Source organism: Myotis lucifugus, unplaced genomic scaffold (genome assembly GCF_000147115.1).
Source record: "Myotis lucifugus unplaced genomic scaffold, Myoluc2.0 scaffold_53, whole genome shotgun sequence".
NCBI classification, from domain to species: Eukaryota; Metazoa; Chordata; class Mammalia; order Chiroptera; family Vespertilionidae; genus Myotis; species Myotis lucifugus.
The window spans coordinates 261,339-276,060 of record NW_005871101.1 but is presented as its reverse complement, the minus strand read 5'-3'; the positions used below and the strand labels follow the sequence as shown (position 1 = coordinate 276,060).

Genomic DNA, 14,722 nt, shown 5'->3' with positions numbered 1-14,722 from the left:
TCTGACTGCTGGTTTAGGCCCAACATCCCCTGAGGGTCCCGGATTGCAAGAGGATGCAGGCCGGGCTAAGGGATACGCGCCCCCCCCCCCCCCCTCAAATTTTGTGCACCAGGTCTCTAGGTTGAATATAAACAACTAATGAAACAAATTTCATAAAGTAAAATTAGCCACAAGATGGCAGCAAACATTTAGTTATGTCCTGATTTATACTGTTTTAAAGTGAATGTTTTTCAAGTTGTCACATTTTGTTACTAAGAAATATGTCTGTAAATTCACATATTGACTTCAGTTGAGATCTTTCTCACATTTAAAATACTGCAGAGAGTAAATTTTTTAAAAGTCCTGAGTCAGTGTCTTATCATTTGAGAACATTTGCCATGCTGAAGAGAAAGTATTTTTAAATATATATATATATACAAAAGATGTAAGAGATAAAAATATCTGCTTCTTTAAATCAATAATTTCTGTCCTATTTATTATGTATCTATTGGTGCCCTAAATAATTGGAGCTTAAATAATTAAGAGTAAAATAAGTATAACTATTTTATTCTAGACTAATTTCATTTGTCATACCCATTTGTAAATGACTTAATTAAAATTTTCAAGGAAACTTATATAATACTTTGAACAGTAAAGAATTTAAATTAAAAAAAAGAATTAAAATTTTCAGGCTGAAAGAACATTTAATCTAATATCATTATTTTACATGTGAAAACTAAGGCTAAGAGCATAAAGTTAACATTAGATTCCAGGTATCCTTATTCTTGGTTAAAACTCTCCATAATTTTTCTTCTCATGGATATGATGTCCCATATTCTGTTATTCCAAATTTAAAGGTTAAGTTTTAATTTGTTGAAAAATTTTTTCTCAGAATACTTAGGTACTATGTCTTTTCAGTTTCTTGCCAACATGTAACCTTTAATTTCGTTGTCCACACTATACTCTTAAGGCTTATATATCACCTGAAGTCAGATGGTGGCTTTGCTGAAGCCATTACAGGTTTCTAACCTCTAATGTCAAAAGTATATTTCTAGTAACAAATGAATTTAAGCAATGTTATACTCCCCCTCCCCCAATTTGAATAGTTTAGAAGTAACTTGATAATTAAATGTCTTATGCTAACACTTAGTACTTTTATCACTAATTATTTGTAGTAGCAGTCTTCATTCAATATTCAATAATATTCAATATTGTAGAACTAGAATTTCTAACTACATGAGAAATAGATTGAAGATATAACATATACAAGAAGAGTTTGTGCTTCTGAGCCAATAATATTTATACTGGAGTTAATATAATTTCTATTTAAAATTATTATTATTCTGCTGGTTATTAGCCATACATAGTAAGTTGTTAATATAAATGCCTATTATTGGTATCATTTTAAATTGACCAAATCAGATCCTCTAAGCTATAAACATGATTACAAAGTTTGAGGAAATCCCTGTGGCACACACTGAAGGAGGGGACACAATGATACTAGATACTATCATAAGTGAGTGAGTTTAGCTGTTTTTGTTGTTTTTCTATGTGGGTAAATCTTTGATGTGTGGATGTTAATTTTGTAACCCATCATTTTTATTAAATTAATTCTCTTATTATTTCCAAATGCTTTTTGACAATTTGATTGGATTTTTCAGCTCTCAATTTTAAAAAAATGACACAAGTTGACCACTTCAGAGTGATGATTGATACATTACCTTGTAGTTTTAAAATGAGACATAATGGAAGAAAATTGTCAAAATTGTCTGTGTCAAAACATTTTCTGAATTCATGTCTATGTCTAGCACCATATAAACCCAATATGAGATAGATTTTCAATATATTATTCATTGGATGAAAATCAAATTGAAATGAAATTAAACATAAAAATTGAATGAAATGAAAACAAAATTAAGTTCATAAAACTAAAGTTAAAGCTTTGCTTAGTTTATGGTGCCATATGTACAGCATTTTAGGAAATGTGATCCCGTCTCCTGTGAGATGTAGGAAATCTTAATAATGCAAAACCTCAAAGGAGTATGTGAGTGGGGATGTTGAGAGACTCAGAGTTAGCCAGAGCTTAAATCATAGTCCTGACTGCTTTGTTCCTCATGGATTGGCAAGAGGTGTTAACTATTGAGAATTATTTTTCACATGATTGTCTATATCAGGGGTCCTCAAACTTTTTAAACAGGGGGCCAGTTCACTGTCCCTCAGACCGTTGGAGGGCCAGACTATAGTTTAAAAAAAAAACTATGAACAAATTCCTATGCACACTGCACATAACTTATTTTGAAGTAAAAAAACAAAACGGGAACAAATACAATATTTGTATTTGCATGTGGCCCGCGGGCCGTAGTTTGAGGACCCCTGGTCTATATAATTGACAAGAACCAATTGAAAACTACTAGCACTTAGAGTTATACTTAAATATAAATGCATACATATCAATAGTTTTCATCTTTGTCAGCAGTAACCAACTAGAAAGTAGGAAATAAAGAAGACCCCTGCCCCCTTTCTGGCAAGATTTGGTATACATTTAGAAAATTTTAGTATAAATCTAGGAATAGCCTTATAAGGAACAAATGAGGTATTTAAAGAAAACTATGATTCCAATTTTGTCACAATAAAGTATTTTATGCATATAGGAAAATATCTGTAAGGAATATACCAAAATATAAATAGTAAATGGTTAATAGAGTTTATAGGTAATTTTATTTAAAAATTCTCCCCCAAACATTTTATAATAACGTGGTTTAAAAAAAAAAACTCAGAAAAAAATTATATTGTTTTTAAAAGTTACTGATAATTATAAGTTCTCAGTTACCTGAGTGTGATTAGATAAGCAACTGAGTCATTTAGCAAGTAGAGTAGAAAAGAGAGGGTCTTTTTTCTGATAGAGAAGGCAGGGTGGATTTGGTTTTTCTAATTAATTTTTGTGATACCGATTTTGTAGCAGACATTATTCTTAAGCATATAAATTATGCTAAATTTCTAACTTACTAGTTTTAGGGTTGTTAGTAAGATTATACACACACACACACACACACACACACACACACACACACACACACACACTAGAGGCCCGGTGCATAAAATTTGTGCACTTGCGAGGGTGGGAGGTCCCTCAGCCTGGCCTGCGCCCTCTCACAGTCTGAGAGCCCTCGAGGGATGTCCAACTGACGGCTTAGGCCCATGGGGAGTGGGCCTAAGCCATCAGTCGGACATCCTTAATGCTGCTGCGGAGGTGGGAGAGGCCACCGCCACCGCTGCTGTGCTCGCCAGCCATGAGCCCGGCTTCTGGCTCAGCAGCGCTCCCCCTGTGGGAGCACACTGACCACCAGGGGGCAGCTCCTGCATTGAGTGTCTGCCCCCTGATGGTCAGTGTGCATCATAGCGACCGGTCATTCCGCCGTTTGGTCAATTTGCATATTAGCCTTTTATTATATAGGATTTCCAGTTGCTTTGGTCTCCATTGCCCTTGCAATGGATTTTTTATTTACTGAGTGCTTATTTTCCACTATCCTTAAATTAATACATTTTATAATAGAAATTATGTCAGGCATGTCAAAAATCTTGAGTAGCTTCTTTTATATAGTATACTCCCATATGAAGATAAGTGCTTAAAGGTTTGATTTTTAAAAACAGTTGTGTATTTTTAAAATTTTATTTTAAAATAATAAAAATGTTTATTTTTTGAACAGGAAAATCTTATTTACACTGCTGATCCAGAAACCTTTGAAGTAAATACAAAAGATATGGACAGTACATTGAGTAGGGCATCTAGAGCAATAAAAAAGACTTCAAAAAGGGTGAGTCCCCTGGCATTATTATTTAACATATCTCCAAAAAGTATTTTTTAGACTACATTAAAATAATATTGCCAGAAACACCAGTGTAAAGATAGTCTACAAAACAAAGTTGGTTTGAGGGCTTAGGAAATGGCCCACAGAGATAATAGTTTTAGTTTAGTGAATTCTTTGGTACAGTAATTATAACCTGTTACCTTCATATTCTTTTTATAGTGATACTTCTATGAACTCTACTTCAGTAGAAATGTTCTGATGGTGTTGTAGATGTAGGTTTGTGTGCGTTCATCTTGAATATCACCTCAGATATTGTTCAGCAAAGGGCACACAGCAGAGATCCTGACCACAGTATGTTTCAATCTTGTAACGCTGGATATAACTTCCCTGCTTACCTTATCGGAGATAACTTCCCTGCTTACCTTATTGAGGATTACATAAGAATATTGGGCCTTTTAGAAGTAGAAAAACAAGTATATTAATAGTCTAGATGGAATTTGCAGCCATAGTCTACTGCTAGATTTACAAGTTTTTGCTTTTGAAGGGAAGCTTTGTACTTTATTTAATCATCTTCATATCTCCCAAGATCAGCATGTTTGCTATATGGTAAATATGTTAAATGGTGAGTCAAATTAACTCCTTCACTTTTTCAAAAAGGAAATTGAGGTTCAAATGGCTTTGGGTTAAAGATCTCACAACTAAATTTTAGTGAAATCAGACACAAAAAAGCCACGTTTCTTCTCTCCCATGCCACGTTTATCCTTGCACTTTTTTTCTTCCATTTGACTGTCGTGCTCTAAGAATGCGAGTATACAGCAGGTCTTTAAATAATGTTCAGCGTTGTTTCATTATAATGTTGATGAGAATGCTATAGGAAATTAACTCTTGTTTATATCAATTAGCCTGAGATAAAATTGGTTTTATTATATGTCATTTCCCTTGAAGTCACAGAACATATCAAGGACCACAATGTTGAGTGAGGACTATTACTGTACTACATTTTCTCAGTGTTTTGTCCAAAGAGATTCTAAATCTATGATAATACTATTTGTACAAAAACTTTTCATGTGTATTTGGCTTTATTTATGTATATTTGTTCTGATCAGTTATATTAAACTTTTTTTAGGCTTAATTGTAACTTCTTAAAATTCTAGGTTACAAGAGCATTCTCTTTCTCCAAAACTCCAAGAAGAGTTCTACGAAGGGCTCTTATGACATCCCAAAGTTCAGTGGAGGGAAGAAGTCCCCTCAGCAGTGACAAGCATGTAATGAGTCGTATGTCTAGCACATCTTCATTAGCAGTAAGTGACTTTGGTTTTATGGTCTAATGACGTATTCACACTTATGGAAGTTGGTATGGAATTTGCTAATGTTAAAGATGGAAATCTAATATCTCCATTTTTTTTATACTTCTAACATCTTTTGTTAGATAAAGATAACTGAGAAAACATCACTTTAATGAACTAGAAATAGAGACATACTTAATATGTAGTTTATTTGATATGAAATTTTATTCAGATTGAGATATGCTCTAAAGTCTCTAAAGAAAAAAGCATGTTTCAATCTGGCCTCTCACTTTACTAACATAAATAGCAATGGTTCTGTTTATACACATTGGTCCCAGCAATATAACAGAGACTGAGTTTTTTTCCTTTTACTGTTTCTGTGATGAGTAGAATATTATTTCTGAAACTGTAAACTTCAAAGGATGATATGTGTTCTGAATTCATATGTATATTTTTAAATGTGTTCTGAAAAATACAAATTCCCAATGGTGTCTGAAGTATTAGACAATAAATATTAAGGACATTTCTAACATTTATTACTGTCACTAAATATATGAGTGATGTATGATTATAAAATTATTCACCTAACCTTCTAAGGTTAAAAAAAGCAAGTGCTGGTTATTCAATTATGTGTCCTTTAGCAAGTTTCTTGTTCTCTTATCCCCATTTTTGCAGATGAGGGAAAGGAGATTAATAATAGTACTTTATGGTGTTATTGTAAGGACTAAGTACACAAACACATACACATATACCTATATGATGTGATTATATAGTGAGAGCATTTTGAGTAGTAGCTAAGAGCATGAACTCTAGAACTCATGTGATCAAATCCCAACTCTGCTGTTTACTAGCTCTATGGCTTTTGATACATTATTAAAGATCTCTGTTTCAATTTCACTATCTGTAAAATGAATCTAACGTAGCAGTTGTAAGGACTGAATAAGTTAATTTATGCAAAGTGCTTTGATCAGTCCCTGGCACAGTGTGTGCTCTAGTATTTTTTTTTTTTTTTGCTCCTTTTACCCCGTCCTCTTGCACCCTACCCATGGCTGCTAGAGAGAACCCCTGTTGTTCCCAGTTCCTCATTTATCTCCCTCCACCCTTAGAATACCAGACCTCTCCAAGGCAGCATACTCTGTTCTTCCACCCTTTCCTTTAACGCATGTCCTCCCCCACCCCCCCAATCCTATTTCAGCCACACTGGCTTTCTTGCTTTCCTTAAAAAACTCTAAGCTAATCCACCTAGAGCAGCCGTGGGCAAACTATGGCCCGCGGGCTGGATCCGGCCCGTTTGAAATGAATAAAACTAAAAAAAAAAAGACCGTACCCTTTTATGTAATGATGTTTACTTTGAATTTATATTAGTTCACACAAACACTCCATCCATGCTTTTGTTCCCTCCGGTCCAGTTTAAGAACCCATTGTGGCCCTCGAGTCAAAAACTTTGCCCACCCCTGGCATAGACTGAGGGATCTCAGAGGGAAGGGGCGTTGGGAGTGGCAGGCAGAGAATGACCAAAGAACTTATATACATATGCTAGAGACCCGGTGCACAAATTCGTGCACAGGTGGGGTCAGGCTGGCCCATCCCGATGGGGGCCCATCGGGCTGGTGTGGGGGGGGGGGGCCGTGGGTGGTTGGCCTGCCAGCCCTGCCCCTGATCGGGGTGTTGGGGGCTGATCAGGGGCGGGGTCAGCTGGGGGGGAGGGGTTTTGGGAGGGGCCAGCTGGGATGGGGCCATGGGCAGCCGGCCCTGCCCCTGATTGGAGTGTTGGGTGCCGGTCGGGGCCCAGATCAGGCTGGCTGCCGCAGTGCAGTGTGCGTCATAGCCACTGGTCGTTCTGCCGTTCCGGTCGTTGGGCTTTTATATATATAGATATGCATAGTCCATGGACACAGACATCCATGTGTGAAGGCCTGGGTTGGAACAGGAAGCAGGTGGGGTGGGCAATGGGGAATAATGGAGCACATCTGTAATACCCTCAAGTAAATTTTTTAAAAAAAGCTAGTTAGGTCTTTAGTTAATACATCAAAGAGTTACAGCTGACTCAGCATGTTTATACGGATTTTTTTTAAATCCTCTAATTCTCACCTGAGGACATGTTTTTATTGATTTTAGAGATAGGGAAAAACACTGATGTGAAAGAGAAACATCGATTGGTTGCCTCCTGTACGTCCCCCATGCCCCATGCCCCAACTGGGGAACAAATCCACAACCTAGGTTATGTGCCCTGACTGGGTATCAAACCCACAACTTTTTGGTGGGCAGAAGGGTACTCCAACCAACCAAGCCACCCAGCCAGGGCAGAGCATGTTTATAATGGTATTTGATCAAGGTTAAACTTCCAATACTTAGCTGATAATATAAACATGAATAGAAATTTGATTAATATATTAAATGAAATGAAAAATATATTAAAATTGACAAAAAACAGTAAGCATTTCTTTATTAAAATAGATTATAAGCTTTCTGAAGGCCAAAGAACTGTCCCTTGTTTATTTCCTATAATAACTATTATAAACATTGCTTTTCAAATGAAAGTAACTGGATTTTTTAGAAACTTTTTAGTAAGTTAATTTGTATTATTTGTGATTTTGTCACTTTTATGTAGACAATATAAATAAGAAGTACCTAAAATATCTTTCAGACATTCATGTCCTTTTCTCCATTGCTTATTTCTATTCTAACAGATTATCCATTCAGTTTCCACAAGCAGTACAATTGGATTTACTAAGCATGTCTATGCTCAGTGCTCACACTCTACTGGTGGGCGCTCTCAAAACTCCTGGTTTCCATCTATACGTCATTCTGCCTCACGAGTTAGTTTCTCAGAGACACTGAAAGAAAATATTGATTTTTCAAATTTCAAAAAAAGTTCTATCCAAGTCATCTTTGATATTTGTGAAGAATTAAGAGATATGCCAACCAGTAATGGAAACAAGCCTCAAGTTTAATGTGAGCTTATTAGCTATTTGAAATTTGTATTTGTGAAAAAAGGAAGTATTCTTTCTTCACTGAATTACCTATTAGATGGGTGGGGACTTTTGAATTCACAATTTTATAACTGCTTTACTGCAGATTGGCACATAAAAATATTTTTCAAGGTAATTATGCTCAAGTTCAGAAAAAAATCAATACTATTAGAAATTTTCTTATTTATGAAAGTGGACATTTTAAAGACTAATAATAATTGCCATGTAAAGTGGATTCATATTCCAAATCTGATTCTTAATCTTAGATTTATGGCATTTTACAAAATTTATGCTTTTAATATAGCAAATCATAAAAATTTTATTTGAGGAAATTTTTTTTACTTTCTACTTAAATCATTGCTTTGTTATCACTTGAATGGTAATACTTGATCAACACAGCTCTTTAAACACTTCATTTTGCTCCAGTGTAGGTGAGAACATTGTTGGCTACTTACACATAGCCTTTCATATATGCTAAAATAAAACACTAACTTTCTTTGTAATTCTTTTTGATTTATACTCATTGTTGGTTTTTTTGCATTCTTGTGTATGCTTATTTGTTATTGTTAAAAGCTCTTATGAAAAATTTAGTTTTGACCTCTGCAACAAATTTAGACAGCTTAGTAACTGAATAATCTCTATTAACAGAAGTGCTGCTGTTTTGCTCAATTTATTTTATTTTTTAAATATATATTTTTTTATTTCAGAGAGGAAGGGAGAGGGAGAGAGAGATAGAAACAACAATGATAAGAGAGAATCATCGATTGGCTGCCTCCTGCGTGCCCCCTACCAGGGATTGAGCCCACAACCCAGGCATGTGCCCTTGACCAGAATCAGACCCAGGACCCTTTAGTCAGTAGGTCTACGCTCTGTCTACTGAGCCAAACCAGCTAGGGCTCAGTTTTTATATGGAGCAAAATCACAAACATACATACATACATATGGGTTGTATACATAATCCAAAACCTCTTTGGGAGTATATGACTTTCAAATTTAGAAAATTTATTTCTCATAAGATCATCTCTTTTAATTTTGCTTTATGGTTAAGTTAAGAAGAAACCACTAGGTTGTATCTTTTTACCTCAAAACTTGTTTACTAATTTGTAATTTTTTTAATAACCTGAAACACTGAGTCATTAATATCTCGTAGAAGTTAAGTACCACTACTAGCAGTAAGCCAATATCTATTCTAGTGAGTTGATATGTAGTTAACTAGTGAATCCATTTGTTTTGTTTTCAGAATGCTGAAATTTCCTCCCCTCCAGTTTTAAATTCTTTTGCTTATTTAAAGAGTTTAGGATTTTTAGATGTCTTTAAATTAATTGTTATGGTATTTTGTGAAATGTAAAAATGATATGCATGATGCATAACTGTATGTTATAACTTTTAAAAAGAAAAAGTTTAAATATAAAACATTTGTCTTATCTTTACAGGGTATCCCATCGCTCCCTTGCACCCTTCCTTCCTTCTTTGAAAGGAGAAGTCATACTTTAAGTAGATCAACAACTCATTTGATATGAAGCTTAAAAAAATCTTAATTTATAGAAACTTAACACCTCATACACAAATAAGGAACTGACTTATGTGGTACTTGTCATTAGCACTTGGTGAAAGCTGGAAAGAAGATGGATAACACTAAACTATGCCAGTTGGTTTTCTTCTTGAAAGAGTAAGGTTAACCTCTTACATTTTTCAAGTTAATTTATTAAAAGATTATATTGATTCTGATGTAATTTTTCCTTTTGCCTGAATCCTTCATTTGAAGACCAATATCTTAAGTTATTCATGATACCAGTAGTGCTGCAACCTGACACATACAGTAAATAAATTTCATTGGTGGATGCCAAATATTGCTGTGGATTTCTTTGTATAGTGCCCATGAATGAATTTCGGAAGTATATATTTGTGTATCTCAATTTGTGCAGAAATTAGGTGATATCACAGTACTTAATTATATTAAAAACCTGAATAGATAACTGATTAAATAGTGGGGTCTTGTTTCACATGTGCTGTTTGAAGTAGTTAACTGCTCCTTTTGCAGTTTAATTTATTCTCAAGTGTCTTTAAGATCTAGCGTGTGGATTTAAAAAGATTTGCCCTTATTAAAAAGAATAACAGTTAAAGGAGATTGTTTCAAAATACTTTTGCAAATTGAGATAAGAACAGAAAGATTAAAAAAACAATGTATATTTTGCACTAACATGATATGGGTGTATACTTGTAGCTGCTTCAGAGCCTATATTTATGGTGATTTTTAGCCACTAGCAAATCTTGATTTAATTTGATAGTGTGTGGGGTTTTTGAAGGATGACCATGGGGAAATTGTAGTAAAGATTGTTTATACTCTTTATGAAATAACTCTAAAACTGGCATTAGTTTTCTTAATCTACTGTCAAATATTACATGGATATTTGTATGCTCAACTTTTTATTGTCCCATATAAAATGTAAAATTGAAATACATTTATTTGTGTTGTAAAATATTTTTCAAGCCTTGATATTCTTTTTCACAATAGTTTTTTTTTGTTTTATAGTCAGCAATACAAAATAATCAAGTTCTTATGAATAAACTCATTTTTCCTACCTGTTTAGGGATTACTACAAACATTTAATTGTCATTTAACAGTTCTTGGTTATGTTCTTAATAGTTTAACTGACTATATAGATTTTTCTATACTATGTATGTACCACTTTATTGCTATATTTTAAAAGCAGTTGTATTAGTAAGAACTTTGTAAATAAATACTTAAGACCCGAGTGTATTTTGTGTTTTAGTTTTTAATCTGGACTCCACTTTGCAGAATGGGAATAGTGGATTCTATGATAGTTATATAAAATTGTGTTTATGTGCACATATGCATTTTTCTGGTAGAAATTACACCACTTTTATCATTTTATTGGGAATGGAACTGTGAGTCCCTCCAAAAAATGGGGGGTTTCAAGTGAGAGGAAATGGCATAAGGCATGACATTAGAAACACATTGGATGTACACAGATAAGTAATGAGGTTAAAGTCTGATACAAAAATCAGTATACAAATATTATCAACTAGAGGCCCAGTGCACAAATTCGTGCACCAGGGGGTCCCTCAGCCTGGCCTGTGGGATCGGGCTGAAACCGGCTCTCCAACATCCCCCGAGGGCTTCCGGATTGCAAGAGGGCGCAGGCCTGGCTGAAGGACCCCACCAGTGCACAATTGGGGCCGGGAACACATGGGAGGTTGGCCAGCCAGGGAGGGACCATGGGAGGGCTCCAGGGCATGTCCAGTCTGTCTTGCTCATTCCCGATTGGCCAGACCCCAGCAGCAAGCTAACCTACCAGTCGGAAAGTCTGCCCCCTGGTGGTCAGTGCATGTCATAGCGAATGGTCAACCAGTCAACTGTCTGCCCCCTGGTGGTCAGTGCATGTCACGGACAACCAGACACTTAGCATTAGCATATCATTAGCATATTACCCTTTGGTTGAACGGACAACCAGACACTTAGCATATTAGGCTTTTATTATATAGGACTAGAGGCCCGGTGCATGAAATTCACGCATGGGAGGGGGGTCCCTCAGCCCGGCTGCACCCTCCCCAATCCGGGACCCTTGGGGGGTGTCTGACTGCTGGTTTAGGACCGGTCCCACAAGGATCGGTCCTAAACCGGCAGCTGGACATCCCTCTCCCAATCTGGGACCGCTGGCTCCTAACCACTCACCTGCCTGCCTGCCTGATCGCCCCTAACCACCTCTGCCTGCCTGATCGCCCCTAACCACCTCTGCCTGATTGCCCCAGTGGTTAACCTCTGCCTCAGCCCCGCACCTGGGACCCAGGCTTCCCTCCTCTGGCCAGCCGCAGGCACCTGGGACCTGGGCCGGCTTCACCTGGGCTGGCTGCAGCTGCAGGTGCCCAGGACCGCGGGCAGCTTCACCCATGCCTGGCTTTGTCAGAAAGAACATTCAGAAGGTCATCTGGAAGACGTCCGGTCTAATTAGCATATTACCCTTTTATTAGTATAGATTGTATTTCTTGACACCAGCCACAAACATGTTGAAAATATATATTTTTTAAATTACTTGTTACAATAGCATAAAAATTATTGAAGTATTTACTAATCAAATAGAAGTTGTACAAGATTTTACAGAGAAGACTATAGAGTTATATTTACACCTTAATGGAGATGCTTTATCATAGTCATGGATTGGATACTTCAATATTGAAAAATAGCAGTTTTGCCCAAATTGAACTATAGATTCAAACAAAGCTGATCAAAATACAGGTTTTTTGTGTGTATACCATGATAAATTGTTCCCAAAATTAATACAGAAATACAAAGGGTTAAGAATAACCAATCAGTTGAAGTACGAGGGCTTGCTCTATCAGAAACATGGTTAATTATAAAGTGTAGAAATGAAGGCAGTGAGATGTTAGAGCTCTTGGTATATTGAACACAATAATAGATCACTATCAAAAACCCACTAATAGGTAAAAGTGAAACTTAAAACAGTGGGAAAAGAGTCTACTCAGTAAATGGTTCTGAGAAAAATGGATATCTTTATTTTAAAAAATAAACTAATCTCTCTTTTTGACACTCTATGCAAAAATGAGTCCCAAGGGGATTATAGACCTAAATCTGAAAGGTAAAAATATAGACTTCACTAGATAATATAGGAGAGTATTGTAATTGTCAGGTTGGAAAAGACTGCTTATACATGTTAACACGTTTAAGATCATTATAATGGAAAAGAGTGATAAATCTACATTAAAATTAAGAACTAGTTTGAAAAGACATTAGTAAAAGTGGAAAACCCAGAATACATGTGCATAATATATGTAACTGACAAGGACTTATATACAGAATGCAAAAAGAACCAAACAGTCAGAATAATCAAACATCCCTATAGAAAAACAGGCATTTCACAAATGAAAATCCAAATGGATTTTTAAAGCTTATTAAGAAATGTTTTTATACATAATAAGAAAGTACAAATAAGATACCATTCATTGCACATGCACCATATTGGCTTGGCCCAGATGGAAAGCAGACGTCTCTTCCATTGCTTGTAGGAGTCTGAATTGTGTAACCATTTTCAAAACACTTGGGAATTAACCAATGAGGTTTTAAGATATGCATACCTTAAAACCCAACAGTTTAAATCTTAGATATTTATTCCAGAGAAATGTAGGCATATGAATACAAGGATCCATGTATAGGAATGTTCTTAGCTGTACAACACGTAATAACCTGAAACTGAAAAATCAGAAATTTATATTAGATTGATATATAGTGTTTTGGTCATGCATGGAATGAACTAATGAACTTGCAGTGACCTGGATAATTATCGAATGTAAGGAAGTAGATATAAAAGAATAACAACTATATGATTTCACTTAGATAAGATTTAAAAATTGGTAAAGTGACACTATTGTGTAAGGTTAGAGAGTACACTGGCAAACATTCAAAGAAAAGCAAGAAAGTATAACATTCCTAAAAACCAACGTATATAACCTCCATGGCTAAAAAATGAGGAAGGGGTACACGGTTACTTATGTGCTGTTGGCAGCATTCTATTACTAAACCTGTGATATTTATACAGCTCATAGTAATTCATTGTTTTATTCAGTTCTTTGAGAAGCCCATAACATTAACATCTCAAGGTTGAGGGAGAGATAGAGCAAATAAACAATGTTAGGTATGATCTACATCTGGACATAATATGAACAACTTTCAAAATTCAAGAAACACATTGAAGAGCAAACACTTTCCATTTTTTAATTAGTTTAACATGACCCTGATATCAAAACAAAGCTAGAACAGGAAAGGAAAATGGTAGTCTAACCTCATTCAAAACTATTGTGGAACTATTCTAAAATTGCTACTATTCTAAGCAAAGTGGGTTCACATTGTATAAAAAAGATTATGCATCATTATTAAGTTGAGTTTATCTGTGGAATGCAAGGTTGCTTTAATCATACAAAAGCAATGTAATTCACCACAATAGTTAAGTATTTGGCTGGTTATATGATAGATATACAAAAACTAAAAGCTTTTCTCCAAGTTGGCTATATCCAGTTTGCAATTGAAGCAACACATTAAAATTTTTCCTTATAATAGTGACAAGTTTATAAAATCCTTTGGAATAAATTTAATGAGAAAGGTACAGGCCTATGTAATTACAAACTCTTATTAAAGGGCATGAATCTTGAATGACTGTAGAGACTTATTTTTCCTGGATGATAATACCTATTGATTTTTTAGAGAGAGGAAGAGGGAGAGTAACATCCACGTGAGAGTGGAACATCAATCAGCTGCCTCCTGTACACTTCCTACTGGGGATCAAGCCAAAACCTGGACATGTGCCCTGACCCGGAATTGAACCCTGACCTAGTTCATGTGTTGATGCCCAACCACCGATCCACAGCAGCCAGGGTGATACTATTTAAAATAATTGTTCCCAAATTTATTTCTAAATTCACTGCATTTCCATTTAGTACCTTTTTTTCTTATTTATTATTATTATTATTTTTTTTTCCATTAAGATGCTTATTTCATTTAGATTTAGAAAAGGTAATTCTTTTTTTTTTTTTTTTTTTAATAATAATTTTTATTTCTTAAAGTATTACAAATAGTATTACATATGTCTCCTTTTTTCCCCCCCTTGACATTCCCCCGACCCCTACCCCCCGCCCCGCTCGG

The 14,722-nt window shown here is 35.4% G+C and overlaps 1 protein-coding gene across 3 annotated transcripts in view; it reads left to right on the top strand.

Moving 5' to 3' along the window:
- ECT2 (epithelial cell transforming 2) overlaps positions 1-10,807 on the top strand; it is a 52,410-nt gene extending 41,603 nt beyond the window's left edge. The window contains exons 22-24 of one of the 3 annotated variants that reach the window (XM_006088832.2): positions 3,687-3,794; positions 4,943-5,089; positions 9,480-10,807. In XM_006088832.2, coding sequence (XP_006088894.2) covers positions 3,687-3,794; positions 4,943-5,089; positions 9,480-9,566 — 342 coding nt within the window. In that variant the 3' untranslated portion in view covers positions 9,567-10,807. Of the gene's footprint in view, positions 1-3,686; positions 3,795-4,942; positions 5,090-7,764; positions 8,066-9,479 lie in introns of those variants that run through there. The other 2 variants (XM_006088831.3, XM_014455932.2) reach the window with 2 other exon arrangements.
- The last annotated feature ends 3,915 nt before the right edge of the window (positions 10,808-14,722 follow it).